Source organism: Osmia bicornis, chromosome 14 (assembly GCF_907164935.1).
Source record: "Osmia bicornis bicornis chromosome 14, iOsmBic2.1, whole genome shotgun sequence".
NCBI lineage: Eukaryota > Metazoa > Arthropoda > Insecta > Hymenoptera > Megachilidae > Osmia > Osmia bicornis.
In genome coordinates, this window is record NC_060229.1 from 1,207,013 (window position 1) to 1,228,144 (window position 21,132).

Genomic DNA, 21,132 nt, shown 5'->3' on the forward strand with positions numbered 1-21,132 from the left:
TCCAGCCGATAGGTGCGCTGCTGGTACTTGCTCTGATGCGCACAACCGACTGCGCACATCACGTGGGGAATAGTTTCGATACATTGGCTTTCCTTTAGAAACTAGCGATACTTAATCGCCCGCCATTTTACGATATTCGCTTTCCATTTCAACGAACATCAGATTTACCTGTGTTTCCTTTGAATCACTTCAAAATTACTGCCGAAACGCGGATATCGACAGAGACGAGAATGGAACGGAATTAGGAATCAGTTACGAATGTTCGTCGTATTGGAAAAGAAACTTGGTCGATTTCAAATGTTTTTATTACCAAAAACAGATGAAAAATTATTGTCGCGATCGTGGATGCGGATACTCTTTATTACGCTGCTATTCGATGATGCGTCCACGAACCGGTCGAAGTATCCTTGCGATAAAGTAATCGATCACCTATAAGGTGATCCCTCGCGAAATAAAATTCCATCATCGTGGGTAATAACTTGTATCCAACGCTGAAAAAATCATGCAAATATAAAGAGCATCTGCGACTGCTGTCGCACCGTGTGATTCTATGATCATACTGTACACCTACAAGTGATCTGGCATCGGTAGATCGTTATCGTTTTTACGAACCGAGTCTAATATCTCATCGTGTCTTTCTTTCAGTTCTTCCCAATTTACTTCGCGCCCTTGATGACACAAATGAGACCGAACTTTACAATACAACGGTTCCCTATCGTACAAATGTTGATACTCTTCTTTCATCAATCTCTTCATAGTACCTTCTACTCTCACCTGTGATGTTAAATCATTGATCAACTTAAATCGTCAATCCACTTTGCTACGTACCTGCCGTGTAATCTCCTGTTCTTGTTCATTCACGTAAAACCACAAATAACACATGGCAACCTGGGGAACATTTTCCTAAAACGATCAAGATCGATCGATGAAGGGCCACTGTCGAAGCTATGGCGAGATGGAAATACGGATACACTTACTATATTATCGACTTTTCTACTGCGACGATCCGTTACGATTACGAAGCCGTCATTGTCGAACTCTCGAAGGACCACATTTCTCGCGGATACCTCGCAGTTCCTGAAATCAAACTCCAATGTGAAAGTTGCAAACATTGATCGACGATGCACCGACTTTGAAACAGTAGCCAAGCAACAGGCATCCGGCGCTCTGGGATTGTATCTTCGAGCTTGATCGCGCCAAATTCTGAACAGTTCTACTGGATGTTCTATTTCTTCTTCGATTTTCGCCAGGTCGGACAGATCCAATCCCTGTTTCGACCCCTTGACACACCATGATTCTTGTAAAAGAGTCGGTTTAAAAACGCGTCGAGTACAATGAACCAACCGAATCATTAATGACGATAAATGACATAAATGTATTTAAGTTGCAAATTCTTTGAGGGCTATCACTGTGCGATCAAAAATATAAGCGTTATATTATTACAACAAAATTCACGTTGTTTGTACAGTTGAAACGCGACACCTTTCCACATCGTCGAGAAGGAATACTATTGTAAAGTTACGTAATTCTAGTTGGGTGTAGAAGCAAACGCGAAATGGTTGCAGGAATCGATTCGACGGAAACGATGCACCGATGTTAAGATGTTCTTACCATACTTTTCCCTCTGTTAAATCGGCTGAACCCAGCGTGTCTACAACTCGTCGCGCGTTGTACCAGCGTTTTTGCTTAATCAACGGCTGGTACGCAAGCGTTCAGCATTTATTAAGTAACCCTACTCGAAACCTCCCACCATCCGTGCCGCACTCTACGCGCAAGTGTCCCTTCGTAACACCTCGAAACATGCGAATAGAATGTACCGGCTCTGTACGTCCGTACCTTCACTGTTCCTCGATCAATCTGAACTTGATGTAAGGTATCTCTACTTATATAACGACGACGAACGAGGACGCGATTCGATGCAAACACGTTGTTTCTGACACGAGGAGAAAATACAATTCTTCAGGGCTCGCTAAGTAAATCGTCCCCAATTCTTAAGCCTCCACGTTTTAATAAAACACTGTTCCTTACAAACGCAGGCAGGGATAAGTACGATGCGCGATAATTATGCGCGTGCTATTTTACAATATTTACTTTTTACGTATTTTACAGCTGCGATAACGAATAATTAAACAAAGAAGAAATAGACGATGATATAAAAATTGTACGAAACGAACGACGATCCCATATCGTGTATCACAATCTCGATTTCAGTCCTAATCGATCTGACACTGTATCTCCGACCGATACGTTCCACCGAAAGTATACCTTTATTTATTAAACATCTTAGATAAAACACTCATTCGATGGTGGATTTAATCCAAGCGATATTCGAGGCAATTTTATCGTACAAACGAGGCCTTTCGATACCGGCTTTAGAACAAGCTATTCGCCAACTACCGACACCCGTTAGAGCCCATCTACGGCCGTCCGATTGAAGGCACAACATAGGACTGCCGGCGACTTCTTCTTCCTGCGGATAGTAAATAACAATTAGATATTTCCCACGTGCAAATCGAGTACAACAAGCGACTTACGTTGCAATCGTCAGTGGAATAAGCTGGTTCGGTGCAAACGCTGTTCACAGACGCGATACTTATGTTTTCGCATTTCTCCATCGCGCTGTGCCTAAGCTGTACCCTCTGCAGCAGATCGCCTGATTAAGGAAAAGTTTATCTTCAGAAGAAGGGAAATGAAGAGAACCGTTCAGAAAGTCGTATTGTCCTGTGAAACTTGACGTCTAACGTTGCATCTATTAATATCGCTTCAAGGATATTCGCTATGATTCAAGTTGACGAGAAAGTTGTCACCGAGATTGTATAACTCGTCACACTCTAACATCCCTCTGTAAGGCCGATGCAACGCGTGGAAGAAGAGAGCGTGCAAGCGTAAACGAAACTCGTAATTCTTATATAACGGACAGTAGGATAACTAACGCAGCCTTGATGTTTCGAGACACACTGTATTTGACGAGGCAAGGATCACGTAAGACATACTACGAATGGATCCCTACTCACGATTTCTGGCCCATCCGAGGGTATTGCATTGGGACGCGTTCACCGGAGGATCTTGATTCGAGGGCAGGCAAACGGGCCTCACGAAATCCGAAAAAGTGGTCACGGGTCGGTCCAGCTTCAGCAGAACCGTCGTGCTTCCTTCCACAGGTGATTTAATCATCCCCACGATCCTACGTTCCTGTTGCCAGGGTGAGGTACTCGAGAGTCGAACAGTGCCCATTCTCGCGGACCATTCCGCCTTCGGTTGACTGTAATTACTTGTTATCATCGAACGAAAATCATTCGTGGTAACGTAACGCGAGGGATACTCACCCTTGGAAACACGAGGCTGTGGTGACCAACCAATTTTCCGCCACGAGAGTGGCATCGCACACGTGTACCTCTTCCTTAAAAAGCGCCACGTGCCAGGGCCAGTCTCCTGGCTCGGCCATCTTATTCAGACCTCGCGTGCTACCCTTTCCGCGTAAGGGTTGTACCCCACATTCTAAACATAAATCACGTTTCGATGATTCGTGTGAAAACGAGTTACGAGTGCTAGAACGTTTCCCTTACCGAGTTCGGCACACTGGACGTACATAACTTCTTTGCTCGGACAAGGCGCCCTGACGAACGTGATTTCCGTGGCCGATGGATCCTCCATGTGCACGTACTGAACGTCGTCCTCATCGTCGATTCGAATCTCTACGGATTTCACACCCCTACCCGAAACAAACTCGCGCGTAAAGTAACGTCCGCGATCTTCTTTATACAATGTACTCACGTGTACGTCAATAAACTGCACAGCGAACTAGCGGCAGTTTGAAGAACGTCGTCTATTTCCGTTCCTGGCAACGTGGCGTTGAGATTTTCGGTACACAGCTTCCCGACAGTACCTTTCTCGTTGAACATCACGAAACCTTCGCTGTTGTACTTCGCGGCGTGCGGAGTATCCGCGGGTTGAGCTTTTATTGCTTGAATACTTGGCGCCAAAGACACTAGACGGTACAATAGGAATACGTAAAGAGCAATGGAATCGCGTGGCTCGTAACAATCGAACGATACTCACGACAATCTTTTTCGTCGCTGCCGTTGGTACAGTCCACCTTTCCATCGCATCTTTTACTACGCGGAATGCAAGTTCTACCTACACCACAGTGCATATAACCGTCGCGACAGTACGCGCAATTCTTCTCGTCGGAAAGGTCAGGGCAGTCGATCACGCCGTCGCAAATTCTCGGCGACAATGCTTTCGCTTGAAGCGCTTGTACGCACCCTAAGACAATCCGTACCTGTTAATTGCAAGAACTCCTGACGCGATCTGGTTTCGGCCCTACCTGGTTTCGCTCTGCAGCCACCTTGGTCCGCGTACTCTGGAAAGTTTGAGCAGTCCAATAACCGCTTGATTCGGTCCGGAAGTCTGCTACCACATCCGTTCCAGAATTCTCTGCAGAAACTTCTGCACGGTAGATGTAGCAAATCTTCCGGTTGATTCGGTACGCAAGCTGGTTGCAACACTTGGCACACAAAATCGTACGCCAATCGATAACATTCCGCATCGACCAATTCTCTGTAACAGCAGAAACGTTTTCGATATAAATTTCATTTCCTTCAATCAAGTGAAATTTATTAAAGCTTTACCTGAAAGCGATCACGTCCGCCTCCACGTCAGCCAGCGAACGATGTCCCAATACGTTTGGATAAGAGGTAACGTTATATGGAAGATGTTTGCAATAAGACAAATCTAAATTGCTGCATCTTCTGGGAGGAGGCATCGTGGTCGTTGGCGGAGGCGTCGAAACGGTCGTTTGCATGCTAACTTGAGCGTTTAGAGCTTTCAAGCTCTCCTGAACTTCCAAACTTTGCGAATCTATCGTCAAGTTGGTCAAGTACTTTGAAGTTTCGTGATTTATCTCCCGCGATAGGATGTCCACAACATCGGCAGTGGTAATGGTTTGATAGCGTGGATCGAATCGAACTTCAAAGTGCACCACCAAATCGCCACCCTCGGATCTGTACAGTGGAATTGCAACAAACGATTCATATACCCATCAAAATTTCATCGACGTCGAGTTGCAGGTATTGCTGTAAAGGAAACGACTTCGTCGTCTATCACGGTTAAAAGAACACGTGTCGTGAAATCATGAGAAAGCCGTTTAAAGATTGCCAGTAGACTCGCGAGGGTTTCTCTCGAGGGGAATCGGGGATAATTTCCGAAGCGACAGCTCCGCTTTCGACGATATCTCCCGCAGAGATTCCTCCGTTCAAGTTTCATTTATACCTTCTGCTCGTTAATTGTTCGATCGCTTACCCATCCAACGCTAACACCTCCGTGGCGAGGAAAGAGATCTTCATCCAGCTACGACGGAAGATAAGATTCAATCGATCGCGATACTCTCGAGATCGTATCCGAAAGGCCTCGGTAGAGGGATCCGCTAGTTCCGAAGCGAAAGAGTCTCCTTCGACAACACGGAATGTTGCCAAGAAAATCTGATCACCTGGGGGATCTGACGTTAGGAACGTGTCTGAAAAGAAATACACGATTGTAATAACATTAATTAACGGATATTCCATGAACTCGGAAAAGAATGGATAACGAGATTTCACTCTACAATAATCGATCAACTTCCATGCTGTGAACTTCAGAGATACGCTTCGCGTTTCTAAATGATACTTTCTAATGTTCGATCGCGAACACTTCTCGAGCGTATAGTTCAGAAAATACCGGTCTAAGAAAAGACGATAGAAAATGTAATTGCATTTTCGACATCCTAGTTGATAAATGTAAACACAAGCTACAGAATCGGGGGCAATCGGGCACCTACAGCCGAGTCGGTTCACCTTTCACCGTGCCATTGGTTAATCATTTTTACACCGCAAACGTTACTTTTTCGGTTCGTGATACAATTTCTTGCGGCTTGTAGATCTACTGCACGAGAAATTCTACTTGGTAGAATCGTCGATCGATTCGAGACCGGATCGCTTTTACTTCAAGGTATTTTAACGATCACGGCTCGTTTTCCCTTTTACCGTACACGAGAGGACACGATTCGACGAGAGAAGAAAAGAAGGAAAAATAAAACGTAAATGAAAATGATTGAACGAGGCTGACGTATTGGCGATTCTTCGAGCGCGGGATACTTTCGAAATGGGAATTCGGTTAGTATGGTGAGGATCGAAATGATTCAAGGACACGAATCCCCCCGTTGAGGTCGAGAATGTTGGAGGGGTGACAGTCAGGATGGCTCGACAACTCGGTCAGACCGTTAACTCTACTACTTTCAAGGTCTCTTTGCTGGACCCCAATGCGATCCTGCATCCTCCGCGACCTTTGCTTCTCTTTGCCTGTGTAAAGCATGAATTATAGTGTGAGCAGCCTCGCCACGAGCGTGTTCGCTTTCTTCTGCCTCGAAATAGAACTCACTTGCCGGTCGCTATAACTTTTAACCCGTCGCGTTTATATGTTGCACGAACGAAACGTTTATGCGGAGTACGTAAAGGTGTTTTGTCGGTAACTCGGTCGAACCGTTATGTTTTGCACGCAGAAAGACCTCAATGGGCTCTGGCCGCATCCTTCTCCTCTGTTTCTCTTCTTCGAGAAGAATGCCGTATACGCGCCTATCTATGATTTTCTTTTTTATTTTTTTATTTAGGTTCATAGTAAATTCCTACTCTAGATTCCAATTCACGCGTTGCTCTTTCAAAGGTGTCGTTGGCCGTCCAATATCTTTTATACGAGTCACGCACCGATGATCCCCTGTCCCTTCGTGTATAACTCTTCTTAACGGACCTCCTGAAATCTCCTCGTGTTTTATTCATCGTGTACGTATTTGCATCAATTAGCCACGCAATCAAATGCAATTTCAATCTCAAGGTGAAGTACACGCGTTCGCGAAAGATGAACCGATCTTCGTGAGAACAAAGGAACGCGTCGATCACACTTTACACTCCGCGGAACGTTCATGCACCGTGACCCGATCCGTCTCAGACAACGATCACGTTGTATTTTCAAGTAATTTCATGCCTGCCAGACCGTCGATCGTCGGTTAACCGTGGTGTAATTTCATTTGCGGCACGCCCGATAAAACGCGCATAAGTTCGCGGAGAAAGCGTTAGGAACGAGAAACGCTGAGCGCCCGTTCAAGTTCCTTGCCCCAGCGATCCTCGCGATCGACCATCATTTGTTTTGTTACATTCTACTTCGTACAGGGATAAATATTCAGAAAGATGGACGTTTGTTATACTTACAACCAAGGTATATGGAGACCCCCGAAAAGAGGAGAAAGAGCAAAAACGCAGCCAACACGCAGCATCCGCAACGATATTGTCCACCGAGTTTCCTCGTGAATCGAATATCGCTGTCCGACGAGAGGATCGAGCTTGGAGTTCCGGCACGGCTGAATCTTCTGGTGCTTACCGTGCTCACCGAGATCTGGAAAGAACATCGAGAGTCGTAGATCTCCGATTGCAAAGTCGACGAAAGAAAGGTTGTCGAAGAAAGGTCGAGCTAAGCTTCGAGGAACGTCGAGAATCCTTCGCGTCCCTCCTTCTATTTCGCCGCGAGATTTGTTTAGGCACAAAAGAGCAAGCATTGCAGAGGTTTCTCGCCAGGGCACGATTCGTATTAAAGATCCTAGCAACGATTACATTGCTTCCGTCTTACGGTGGGAACGAAACGACAAACATTATCGTCTATTTCATGGACAATTAATTTTACAATTTCGTTGCATCAAATTGCATAAACAGAAAAAAAACACACGTGAAATCGAGGCCAAAGACGTTTAATCCGTACGCTGCAATGAAATACGTTTCGAGTTTCGACCCAATTAGCCGTTGCATCGATCCGCAACGAGGCGAAGTTAAACACCTACAAGGATCCTTCGTACCTTGAAACGTTAAGCGAGTTACATAAAGATTTTTTTTTTAATGATAATTTGCCTCTTTTTGAATAACTATTACCCAAAAATTATCATAAAAAAAAAAAAAAAAAAAACACAGGTAACCCAGGATTTGAACCGACGACCTTTAGATTACGAGTCATGTGTTTAACCACGGAACTGATCCGTGACTTGCAATTTAAAGGTCCTCGGTTCAAATCCTTGCTTCCCAAAAAAATTTTTTTTTTTATAATTTTTATGTAATAGTTATTCAAAAAGAAATAAATTATCATAAAAAAAAGTTGGGAATCAAGGATTTGAACCGTGGATCTCTAGATTGCGAGTTGTATGTGTGAGTCTGTCGTGCTTCTCAACGTAAGTAGTAACTAACTTTAATTATTAATATCTTTTAAACAATTACAAGCTGGCAAAGTTTCATTAATAAGTGAGTGTAACACTTGGGTAGTTTCCCTTGTGAGAGTGTACTCAACAAGACAGCAGATAGTACACGATGCAAGATATAAAAGACATCGTGTACGGGCGCGAGTCAAACAACCGCGTTCAACGTCGCTTCCAACCAGCTTATCCTCTGTGACGTTCGCGTATCTAAGCGTGTAAGCGTCCGTGTAATCGTCTCGCCACCGATGCACATGCACCTTCGTTACCAACACAAAGGCAACCACTTGCTGCTGCGAATGCACGATGCGGCACAAACAGGCCTACGCCCTCGTTCAAATGTTACGCTCGGCACACGCTCCAAACCAAAGAACCAGTGAATCGTAGCCTTTCCTACCCGCCGCGGATTTCGATTCTCCCTCCACGCCACGGTAAACTAAAGATTGTCGGTCAGATTCGCAAATCCATAGACTAAAAGTCAAAGCGTAAGAAAATCAGCGAACAGAGAAATTTACGATACGCTTTAATCCGTGCTTTTTATTCTTCCTTTCGTTTGCAATATAACTGCGTTCGATTACGTAAAAATTTCGCTTCGCACCAACTCTTGTTCTCTCTCTCTCTGCATCCGTTTCAACTTATTCCAATTCATCGTCGACCGATATTGCTTTGGAAGAAACTGCGAGTCATAGGATGGAACGAGGAGTAAAAGTGAATTCGCCAACATACGAGATTGCTATTTTACAAAAGTCGAGTTAATTTTCACCCCGATCGATGGAAAGAGCAAATCGAGATCTGGTTGGTCGCGTATTACGCAAGCCGATCGCGATAGAAACGCAAGGGGTGTCTTTGGCGAACAATGGCGGCCAGGTGTGTTACGAAAGTCAAATGAAAGTTTGAACACGAAGCCTTTGTATTCCTCCAACCTAGTTCGATAATAGTCTTCGACCGGACTTTTCGTAGGAAATGCTCGTTTAATGAACCACGGTTATGCAATACGTCTATACCCTTTTTAATCGGTCGCGATAAATCGTGAAAGATACACGACCGCGAAATTATACGGTTGCAACGAAAATCGGGTTCGGTCTGCGCCGGTAAAAGTAATTCTTTCGTCGGCGATGCAACACGGTGAAAGGTCGACAGACTCGATATTTTCTTACAGGAAAAGCGGCAAGTTTCTGATGAAACGAGTTAGAAGACGACGATTGCGAAAGAAGGGAACAACTTGCCAATTTCTTAAAGCAGGAAATCTCGAAACGAATCGGTCGATTTCACGAGGATTTCTTTAACAGGACAGTAACAGACTGACGATGAAAAGTAGAATTCAATGTCGGTAAACGACGACGAAACCGGTGAAGATCGGTCGAAGAGATTAGGACGCGGTTGGACTAGTTTGGAGTTAGAGAACTCTTCCGTTAATAGACACGGTCAATGACTTTCAAGCGAAAGAAAATTAAAACTTGGCAGAGCACGCGTTAGAAAAGCGCTTTCCATCGATGCCGCTTTCGCGAAAGTTTATTCGTTGTTCGAGTAGACTTTCCGTTTGTTCTATCGTTCTGCTACCGCTAGAACAGTTGAACCGTATCGACAGATCGTAAAAGCGATGCGTTCTTGGCCGATTTTAGCCGTCAGGCGTATCCGTGTTATACCCTTTTAGCGAGTTCCTTCGACGCGTGCTTTTCGCCCGCGAAAGATCGTTTGAATTTCTTCTTCAGAAGAAGAAAAATGGGCGTCGATCGCGGAAAGAAACGGTGTCAACGACCCACGGAAAGAATCTACCAAGTTTCATTGGCTCGCCCGGTTCCTCGTGACTTTCTTGACCGTTATTACCGTTACTCCAAACGTCGGACTACCTTTCCAAAAGAGTAAGAATCTAGGAACGAGTTTTGCTCGCCTTAACTTACAATCGGTTAGCGGTGCGCCATTATATAGATCGCGTGCGTGTACACTTATCGTAACACCGCCTCTTATCTATACTTTTCTCCGATTGTCAGAGACAATTGCACTCGCCCGGGTCCTTTCTCTGCCTGGCAAACGCGTGTTTGAAAGTTCATTCCCGAATGAAATTGCAGACTGTCGTCAGAGAAGAGTAGAAGCGAAAGAAGGTGAATAGACTTCTAGAATTGAAATTTGACTCGATTTCGAGTAATCGCAAAACAGGCGATAAGTGTCATTCGGCATAATTCGAGCGGAATACCAATCTCGTGATTGGGAGCTACTAGTGGAATAACGGTATGTCGAGAAGAGAGCAGATGACGGCCCAACCCAAGCTAACCCAACCCAGCTAACGCATCGTTCCTTGTTCCACGATCAACCTAGTTACCTGTCGAGTTGCGTAGGTATTCGGTATCGTACGCTATTCGGGGTCAATGGAGAACAAGGTCGACGCGTCTACGGAGAAATACGGCGAACCGCTAGACCAACGAAATCAATGGACGCGCGCGCCTTTCGTTTCTAACCGAATGGAACCGATAAAAAGGATAGCTTTCTTTAGGTCACGTTCTGGCATCACGCGTCACAGGTACCTTGTCGTTTGCGCAATTTATCGGTTGGAGGCTCGCCGCAGGACGTGCAAGTAATTTAGCTAATGATCGTGGCAACGCGACCGCAGAAAAATGAATCACGCAGCATCAGTTTACGATTTCCTTGCGGATCACCTTTACGCTGTTGCCTTTTCTGAAACGAGTTGCCACCATCTTTCGAAAGTTTCTATTGCAAAGGGAAAAACAAGAAGAAGAAAAAGAAGAATTAGAAATTGGGTGAGAAACAATAGACAGCTCTGTCGGCGTTCATCGTTTCTCATCGATTTTACGTTTTCTTCTGCGGCCGATTTCACACGGGGGCCAACCGGTTAATTAACCGCGAGACTCGAACGAGAAAAGATAACGAGGAAAACGTGTACACGGGGGGAAAGTGCGCCAGATTCGTCTCACCTTCGAATCCCACGAGCTCTTCCGCTTGTGTTCCATCGCGACAGTCATCTTCGAGCCGTTGAAACGATTTCTTTCTGCCCCATCAACGTTCCTTCGGTATGTTAGCCGCGTGAAGGCGCACGAACACCATCGCGAACCTGAATTTCGTGTCGGTCGTTGGTCTTTGTCGACGATCTCTAACACCGATTACGTCCAACAGTTTACCTCGAATACACTGCACTCGTCCAAGGAATACCCTCGACTATTTTATTCTCCTTCCTCGCCGACCGAATAATTCGTCCAACGAGACTTTAATTCCGCATACTTCCGCTTCCACTCGACTTCTCCCCTTATGCTTAAATTCGATGCGACTCGCTGCTCGATACCTGTGCAACAGAAAACAACAATTACATATATTCCAGGGACACGCGTACGTGCCTTGCGTCTTTCCGATGCGGAACGCAGTATCACATGTATTATCACGAGAGAAAAAAATCATTCCACGAGACACAAAGTAACGCGATATCTCGAAACCTGATTCAAACGAAGCACTTGACACTGCTGCACTTAACGCGGTTCGATGAGTTTTAGTTTTCCCAACGCAACCCTCCGCCTTTCGAGGAGTTCACCGATCCAGAAACGTTAATCTATGTGACCTATGAAAAATCGTATATTTCACTTTTTTCTTAACAAATTTTACCGATTCTCTCTCTGACACAAGACTGACACAAATCGGTCAATCTATCGGTGGCTCGATTCAAACGAACCGTCGGAGATCAGAAAGTGAATTTGATTTTAAAAGGAATGAAAGACAGACGTTTCGATTTAAGTACTGTGCTAGAGGAACAATTTCTCCGACGAAGTCTGTGTCGACTGCGAGGCAAAGAGATTGTCCTGGACGAAGAGAGACTGCCAGGGGAACGGAGACCCGCTTTGTAGATCGCTCCCTCGCTCCTGGATGCACTTTCACGTCATTACCGGTTCTCCAAGAGACACGACTCGACGCTATACAACGCGACGCGCCGCGACGCCTCGAGATGTATTGTCTCTACGTCACGTCCCATACATCAGATTTCACCGAAAACTTTGATAACGTAATTACAGTGCCTCAGGATACAAATAAAAATAAAAATCTCTGGTTAGGTAACAAATATATGATTGGTAATTTTACAAGATTTTAAATTGGATGTACGAGATGATGCGTGCAATTGATATTCGCATCACGTTTCGAACGTACGAGTAACGAAATAAAGAAGAGAATGTTCGAGCAAAGAACACCTTCAGCTTTAACCTGCCTCGAGGAATTTGGCTGCAGCCGAAACCACTCGTTCCAGGTAACTTTTTCAAGGGTAACTAGTTTAATTCTGGATTCCATCGAATAAAGTTGCTACTAACTTTCCTATCCTCGGGACAACTGGTTGTCAATGAACTTACTGTCTATATCGTGTGTTACATTCGCTCACGCGCAAAATTTAAAAAATACAGTGTATCGACGAAAAATGTAAAAAGAAAAATAAAGCGAAAAGGATAAATACAATTACATTTGATTAATTAAAGAAATATTAGATCTTTGACTTACCTCTCCTCTGCATAAGTATACCTCCGGTAGTTTTGTATTATTTACATCACTACAGCGGCTATTTATTTACAACATTTTGTTTTAGTGTTTCGCGATATTCACTGAAATTTGTGCAGTATCACCGTTTCGTTTCACTTGGAGGATTATATTATTTTACTGTTAGATGACAGCTGTTGCTGTCGCACCGGAAGCGTTTCCCTGTTCGACTGGCGGGAACGTTAAGTTAGCCTTTCACACTTTACGAAGTAGCCAAGCTTTGCTCTCCTCAAGGCGATCCTCTTTCTTCGTGTCACAGAAAGAAATAACCGTTAAGTCGCGACAGCCGAACCTTCAGGTAGCGAGGTATACGCACGAATGTTCACCGCTCGACGGTCGAGTGCCGATTAATGACCTGGTAACGTTCCACGCGCCCTTCTCCGTCACAACATACAACATCCGCACCATCCATTCCATGTATACCGTTTACGGGCTATCCGACTAATTGTTTACATTTACATACATTACAACCCTTTCTTCTTTCTTCTTTTCTCTTTATTAAACATACGACATGATCTCCTCTTTCTTCTCCGCGATATCTTCATTTTGTATCTTCCGTACGTATCGAAGGCATCTTTATTCTTATTAGTTTTCTTCTGATTATCGAACCAAATAAACGTGTCTTACTTTCTTCCCGATTCGCCGGTGTGTTAATTAAAATTCTAAAGTCGCGTAAGATTTCACGCGTTTCCATATAGGTAAATTGGTATCGTTATCCAAGAAAGTAGTGTCGCGTTTAAATACCTTGTACGGTAGTTGAATCGTCGATGGACGATTCGAACGCTAGCTAATCAGTAGAAATCGTATGGGGAAATTCAGTGCGGACTGACTTGTACGGTTCGACGGTCGTATGTCGACGACCTCCTAAGAAGGAAAATACGGGTGAGAATAGAACGGCCAGCGCACGATTCGAGTACTTAATCGTTCAGTTTATTCGTATGGACAATTAAACGATACATATACATGGTGTGTACGAATTACGTGTCTCTTTCTTAGGTCTAATACATCGACAGCGATCGGAGGCGCATACAGGGCATCGAAAGACGCACGGTATCTCGCCACGATTGCGTAACTACGTTAATGATAATAATAAAAATTAAGTATAAACTACCCTGTAAAATACGTAATGCGAAAGTTCATTGATATTCGTTTATATTTATACGTGATTGTAATTCACCGATACTCGAGAATGATATTAATTTCGTAGTAATTTATATTTTTTATATATATATATATAGTTTATATATACTTCACGTTTTCGTACCCTGTCTCTTTCGCGTAAAAACAAGCTTAAAGTTGCTCCGCGCTTCTCGCGTGTAATACCTGTATATACAGGGTGAGTGTCCCGCAAGTGGTATAAATCGTATTCCTATACTTTGTATTGCAAGTAGAGAAGAAAAAAAAAAATGATAAAGGGAAATGCTGAACGATTCAACCATCGTTTACTCTATATAACATGTTCGAATGTTCTTACGAGTAGCTTTTCTTAAATAATAAGTTTAAAAAGAATAAAATAATACCAAGTTGATTTTTCAAACAGTCTTACCCTAATACTTTTGTAAGCAGAGTGCGATGTAAATTGACCCGCCTAAAGAAATACGTACAGTCCTAATTAAAAAATTAAAGATAAAAACTGAAATAAAAATGAATGAATGTTTCTGAAAAATTCGATCGTGAAAAAATATAAATCATTCAACTTCATCGTCCCCGCGTTTCTTTGCTGGCAATCCACAAAGAGGCACGATTTATATATCCCATCCGCGGTGACTTATTCTGTATACTCGTGTACGATTTCTTCTACCTTACGGTTACTCTAGGAACCTCTTGTTCCACGGTTCTTCGTCAAAGTTCTTTCGAGTTTAGATCGATAACAGGGTGAGAGTAAAACGAGAATACTAGTCTGTACTGAAATTACTTAAGAGCCTCACGAGTCCGTATCTCTGGCGAGATTTTGGTGCTGGCACGGTTTCAGAGATCGGTGTCGTACCAGGCTGCAACCTGGTTGTTATCTTGCGGCGGTGCAGGAAGCTCCTCCAAATGATCGAAACTCAGGTCACCCTCGTGCGCTACGTCCATAGTGTCCATCGCGCCATATGTCGACCCTCCACCTATTTCCAACCCTTGCATCGAATCTACTGGTATCTGGTCATAACCTGTTTCGTAGAAAATTTACGATCAACCAAACGTGTTCCCTTACAAATAAAATTGAGCTACTACGTTTAATCGACAAGAGCTACACTGCCAAAAAATTCCGCTAACATCTTCTTAATCAATAGAGCACAACTTTGCAAAGTGTTTGGCGATACGTTTCCTTGTCGAGAAATAACTGTTCGTTCGACGAAAGAGAAACAAATTAGATACAATTAAAAATCACATAAGTTTGACGAAATAAAAGAAGAAGTGAAACTGAACGATTTCGAATCGAATAGTAACATCAAAAAGCAAATGCTCTTCGCGGTATTATATTCTTGATGCATTCGAGAAAACATCTTATCTAATTACTTACGAATACTTGTCTATGCTTCTTTCCACCATAAAGTACGTTCAATTAGAAAACAGGTGATAAATATACAGATACACCATGCATGAAGTTGCACGATTAATAAATTACAAAAAAAAATAATAAAAGAATACAGAAAATGAAAATATAAAACGCTATGTGCTTTCGCTATGCTTCGGAGAAAAAGCAATCATAAAACGTGCATTACGTATGATATATGTAACATATTCATTAATTACGTGTATTGTGTCGAGAATAAAAAGCGTGTAAATAGAGACATTTAGCGATAAAGCAGAGAACAGTACATAAGAGCTGTGTGTCACCTATGTTACTGCGAGATACTGTTGATAGCCTGTATTTTAATACAAGTCCCTGGGTTAAGCTGCTGTTAAAATAACATAGAATTAAATGCGTTGCTTTCTTGTTACGAATGAATATTAAGAGACAAATTGGTTATACAAAGTTTTTTAATTACGTAGACCACGTGTACCAATAGAGGAAAACAAGATACGAACACATAAATTCGCATTACCATACCAATTGGCTCTCGATGTTTTTTTTATATTAAGAGTTTCCGAAATATCCCGCGAAATAGATACCCGACGAATCCATCTACGTAGGATCGAGCGTTATCGATCGTTCGAAAGCAATATAGTCGGATAAAAAGGATAAAGCTTAAAACTTACCTTGTGGCTGATACCCTCGACCTCCGTGGCTGCTGTGTACGCTAGGGGGTCCTTGTCCATACATACCATCATAGCCTTGATCAGGGCCAAGCATGTCCTGAAGAGATTAGGTAGCTCAGATCAACACAAAACGTATCTTCTTTCGCAGGCGTGTCTTTAACAGCCGGCGACAATATACGCCGAGATACTTGTCACAGTATCGTATAGATAACACGCGAGGAAAAACGTTGTTTATGAGCCTATTATAATATTATAGTGTGCGACACGTTTTTAGCGTCTAAAGGGTTTGAAAGTAATATCGCGTTCATATTTGTCTTGTTTGTTAATCTATTGGGGATGAAACACGAATAGTGATGAAACGCATTCACATGCATATATGTACGTAACGTAGCAAACTAAGGATCATAATAAAGTAATCGCTGTACATTTATTACAGGTTCCATTGCTCCATTAAGCACGACCTTGCAGCCTGCTCAGATCTCACCAATCGTTCGAAATCTAACTCGAAATTATTTATTACCCGACTTTAAAAATACTTTTTTTTTGTTAAATTGATTCGATTTGCGCGATTATACGTGTATTTCGAAAAATCAGAATCGAACGTACCTAAGTTGTGCGAACTGGAATAATGGATAACGACATTCACTTTTGCAACTATCTAATTATACATGTCTAAACTTACATGGAGGGGAAGATTACCTGTTACCATGTAATCGAATAAAATTGTCATATCGCTAATATGTTTTCGTGGCTTAATTTACCGAACACGATGTAACTAGACGTCCAAGGAATTATACAGAATTTTTATCTCTGTATTTATTTAGTTACAAACCTGATACTCGAAGGCTAGCATGGAATAATAAATGATACGGGGGTGATTTTGCAACAAAAAAATGCGCTATGTTACAAAGTGTTTGTAAAGGAATAAATTTAGCCACGACATAAGCGAAGCATGCATCGAGACAACGAATTACAGTACCTGTAGATCTGGACCCATTCCGAAGTCAGCGTTATTCCAGAGGTTCGTGTCCTCGCGTAACAACGAGTTCGTCAGCTCCATGGACAGCCGTTTCTTGTATTCCTGTGGCTTATCTTCGCTCATGCGGAATAACACGGCTGCCGCGTAAGTGGCAACTCCTTCGTTTCTAGAATGAAGGAGCTCCGTTAAAGGAGCAGTAGCACCCTCCTGTTCGATCATCTCAGCACCCTCCTTATCAGCGGCTAGTTCGCAAAGTACTCCAGCTGCTACGCGTTGAATGTTCTCGATTTCGTTAAACAACAACTGTAAAGAGCAAAATAAATATATTTTAACAGCAAAGTGAACATTAAATCGACACCTCCCATCGGATTTACGAACCTGTACGAAAACTGGAATCACGTTTTGAGATCTGATGATGACCCTATTGTGCGATTCTCTCGCGAGAATATGAAGCGCTCCCACCGTGCCTTCCACTATTTCCTCCATTCGAATTCCGCCATCCGTTTGTTGACTTCCGGTACTCGCCACGGACGATCGTTGCTGCTAAATAAGAACCGATCGATCGTTTTAGAATCGAAAATACGTGTAACAGGTGTTTATTTTTTCTTTTTCATTGATGCTGACTCACCCGTTGCGTATCGGGGAAAGCACGCATCAAGAGCCTAACCAGATGATGAATCGCGCCATGATCGCGAAGTGGGCCGTGATTTGCAGGGCAAAGAGCCAAGTTGCGAATTAATCCTATAACCGCTTTAACGAGTGGCCAACGCGAAGGTGGGTGAAGAAGTTTTACTATGACCTGAATTCCATAATTTAGGCGGACTGAATTTTGTGCCATTTCCGCTTCCGCGTGACGCGACGTCAAATGACGAAGCGCGCACACCGCCGGTTCGCTGATTTCTTCCCGACTATCCGCATAAATGATGGTACGCACAAGGGCGTCGACACCTCCCACCTGACATACCGTTACTTTGTTGCGTTGATTGTTGCAAGTGAGATTTGATAAGATACCAGCGGCACACGTGACGACGTTCACGTCGGTAGAACTGAGAACTTGTACGAGACTTTGTAACAGTCCTTCCAATCCGTCAACCTTGGTGCCAGCATCCGATAAATTTCTTAACGTCCATAAACAATTCTGGACGAGTCTCTGACTCGGATTACCGAGGTGCATCGCGAGCGCTTGCATACCACCAGCTTCAACTATTACCGGTTTATTGCTAGCACAAACGGACAACACTTTCAAGACCCTTGACGTCGTCCACAGAAGCTTCTCGTAATCGTACGAACGCATAATACGTACTAGCTCTATTGGTCCTTGAGAAGCTAATATTATTAACTTGCTCTCCTGGTTACCGAATGCAAGAATTTGTAAACAATCCGTTACTATGGCTAGAAATTTTACGTTATTCCGTTGAAGTAGAGCAACCATTTTTTGTAAACCCCCGGCAAGACGAACATCCATTTTCGATCCATCCTGATATAATAATAAATTATGGAGAGTCGTTATGGCATAAAATAGAACAGATTCCATCGGGGAGCTTAAGAGCTTTACGAGAGCCGGTATGCCACTGCTCTTGAAAATAGCCAACAAGCCTTGCCTGTGATGAGATAAATTATGCAACGTGCCAACCGCGGCTTTCGTTGATTCCAAATCGTCACTATTCGAAATGGCACGTACTAATGCAGCTACCATTTGAGAACTATTCATGATAGCATGACGCGATGCTTCTTTCTTTGAAAGTTGATGGACCACCATCGCCGCTTTAGACACAACAACTTGGTCCTCGTCGTTTAACAACTTAATTAATTCTGGTATTGCACGTGTCGCCAGATCTGCGTCATCTTGATAGTTTATCAAGTTGACAACAGCATGTTTTAACATTTGACTTGGCTCTGCCAATCTCTGTACAGCCGTAGGTTGTGCAGGATCAAATTGAGTAGAAGGAATTTCTATACCTTCTTCCAGTGTTTCTGGAAACATGGCTGCACGAACGCGCTGAGATCTGGTATGATTTAATTGTTGATTCATTTCGTCAACCTGATCCTGTGTAAAACCCTGAGCAAATCCCTGATCCAAATCGAACATCAACTGGTCTCCTTCCATCTCGTCATCTTCCTTGCCGGACAAGGATGGTGCCTGAGTAACGACACCAGAATGAATTCCTGAATCACCCATGTATGAATTTTGTTGCCACATCAGAGTTTGTTCTTTGGCAGATCCCATGGGCATGTCACCCAAACCTTGATAATTTCCATGAGACACTACAACATTAATAACACAAAGTATTAATAAACCTGCAGGTAACTGTTTCGTTGTTTCCTATAAGGCTACTTACTTGGTCTGGATTGATTCGAAGACATTTGGTAACTCATGGCTCCTACGGGAGAATCTATCCACACCTAAGATAAAAGAATAATTCATGAACAGTCATATTTATAAACAACGTTTAAAAATCTCTCAAAGAATAAGAAAAACATATGTTGAACTTGCTTAAATATGTAAAAAAAGAAAATCTGAATCTTAAAACATTGATGTTTCAATCGCGTTCGGTATCGACGTAAATGCATGGAAAGACATTGAAAAGTATGGTACGAACTGAAATGCTCGTCGGTCAATTGTCGCAAAAGGGAACAGTGGGGAAAAAAATTTCTTCGATCGTATCGTTAAAAAAGTTTCGAAGACGCCACGACGCGCGTAGGGTCAGTGCACTGTGTATCGCGAAGAATGGAAGGAGGATGCAACCGCACGGAATATGGGCACGATCGAAAGATTCCTCTAAGCGTTCTTGCAGCTTCCACTTTTATCTTCGAACACGAGCCGAGGACGCGTTGATTCGACTAAATACGACAGGAAATGGCATTTAGAGGCACACACGAGGCAAGAACGATGCTCGATTTCCGAAGGTAGAGGGACGCGCGTGGGCGTGCGGCACAACAAAGGCTCTGAGAATGCAGTGCATCACCATTTTCCGAGGATCCACGAACAGCGGTGAGCGGAGAGCGGGGAGCGGCAGGGAAGCGAAAACGAAAAGAAGGGACGAGAGAACTGACAAGTACGATATCCATTAATGGAAGAGAGAAAGGGAACGAGAAAAGAAGAGAGAGAAGAAACACTTTGACACACCCAGCGTAAACACCGCCGTCACGGAAATGACAATTTTTTTTTCCCTATCGGTCGATGTAATGGCGAATGATAAAATTCTATTTCGCTTACCGTATCGCAAGGATCGACCGAAGGCGATTTCGTGAATCGTGCTTCGAAGACACGAATGACTCACTACCTCACGCTCGATCCACTAAATTCCCTTTTGTCTTCGACGCTCGATCCACCTATCGCTTCTCCGCACAGAACACTTGGCCTTTCCTGCCTCGAACCCGTCAACTAAAGATGGCGGAAAACGACGCGGAACCTTCGATTCTACCGCCACCTGTCGTCCGCAGTGATTCGAGTCTGCAGTGGCGCTAGCTGTGTCTACGACGCAACCTCGATTAGTTGGATATTCCTCTAGGAAGTACAATATTTATCGATTTTCACCCCTTGCGACTACTCGATCCTGTCCAACGAAAACTTATTCCATTTCCAAAGATTCCGTAAGTATCGTATCCTTTTCCATTTTCCTACTTCTTTCTTTTTTAATTCAAACGTATCGTTTGATAACGTTACCCTTTCGTAGCACATGTTTTACGTACTGATTTTAAGGTTACGCGTATCGAATTATGTAGGAATCAATTATTATAAATTATTTTAAATTTAACACTTAATCGTTTCGAAATTAGAATGAATTAATTTGCAATTAGCACGATATCGCAAGTACGAACATAATAAATGTTCTAACAGAGGTTAACCCTTTTTACTAATTTTGACAAAATGAACAAACTCGAATGATCGATCCGATGATATGTCAAAAGAAAATATGCTAGATGGTAAAACTAGGAATGCTGCCAATAATGTCCCAATATCTCTCATGTACGGAGACTGAAGGATAATATCGTGCAGTCGAGGAGATCAATTTCAATTAAAAGACAATTCTCCAGGGCATGGCAATTTTTTAATGGATTCGTGGGTATTTGTCCATCCACGGTAGTCGAGAATTTCTGATCGAGTTCGGGAGTAAATCGTGCAACTGGACAGCTAGAATGCGCACAAAATAACAGACACTGGAGTCCAAAGTAAAAT

At 43.2% G+C, this 21,132-nt stretch overlaps 3 protein-coding genes across 7 annotated transcripts; all 3 read right to left on the minus strand.

Annotated features, from left to right (window-relative positions):
• Positions 1-287: 287 nt before the first annotated feature.
• LOC114879301 (pyridoxine/pyridoxamine 5'-phosphate oxidase-like) lies at positions 288-1,888 on the minus strand. Its single transcript, XM_029194113.2, has 6 exons — positions 1,612-1,888; positions 1,132-1,280; positions 978-1,077; positions 829-903; positions 572-774; positions 288-491 (listed from the first exon to the last, which is right to left on the minus strand). Exons 1-6 carry the CDS (start codon positions 1,612-1,614, stop codon positions 362-364), a joined length of 660 nt encoding a protein of 219 aa, XP_029049946.1. The 5' UTR covers positions 1,615-1,888; the 3' UTR covers positions 288-361.
• A 100-nt stretch (positions 1,889-1,988) lies between these two features.
• LOC114879300 (atrial natriuretic peptide-converting enzyme-like) lies at positions 1,989-13,602 on the minus strand. Of its 2 annotated transcripts, none has more exons than XM_046288602.1 (13): positions 12,752-13,602; positions 11,194-11,558; positions 7,239-7,422; positions 5,302-5,515; positions 4,632-5,003; positions 4,328-4,560; positions 4,060-4,266; positions 3,775-3,988; positions 3,567-3,712; positions 3,327-3,498; positions 3,015-3,262; positions 2,535-2,653; positions 1,989-2,470 (listed from the first exon to the last, which is right to left on the minus strand). In XM_046288602.1, the coding sequence occupies exons 2-13, from the start codon at positions 11,239-11,241 to the stop codon at positions 2,297-2,299; spliced, it is 2,331 nt and encodes a 776-aa protein (XP_046144558.1). In that variant the 5' UTR covers positions 11,242-11,558; positions 12,752-13,602; the 3' UTR covers positions 1,989-2,296. The 2 variants fall into 2 exon arrangements, with proteins under 2 accessions (XP_046144558.1, XP_029049943.2); XM_029194110.2 differs by lacking the exon at positions 12,752-13,602 and adding an exon at positions 11,990-12,390.
• A 93-nt stretch (positions 13,603-13,695) lies between these two features.
• On the minus strand, positions 13,696-20,364 carry LOC114879299 (armadillo segment polarity protein). Of its 4 annotated transcripts, none has more exons than XM_029194108.2 (7): positions 20,170-20,363; positions 19,292-19,355; positions 17,581-19,217; positions 17,331-17,492; positions 16,953-17,255; positions 15,974-16,070; positions 13,696-14,940 (listed from the first exon to the last, which is right to left on the minus strand). In XM_029194108.2, the coding sequence occupies exons 2-7, from the start codon at positions 19,326-19,328 to the stop codon at positions 14,756-14,758; spliced, it is 2,421 nt and encodes an 806-aa protein (XP_029049941.1). In that variant the 5' UTR covers positions 19,329-19,355; positions 20,170-20,363; the 3' UTR covers positions 13,696-14,755. The 4 variants fall into 4 exon arrangements, with proteins under 4 accessions (XP_029049941.1, XP_029049939.1, XP_029049940.1 ...); XM_029194106.2 differs by having other exon boundaries at positions 17,331-17,495; XM_029194107.2 differs by lacking the exon at positions 20,170-20,363 and adding an exon at positions 19,553-19,901 and having other exon boundaries at positions 17,331-17,495.
• Positions 20,365-21,132: the final 768 nt, after the last annotated feature.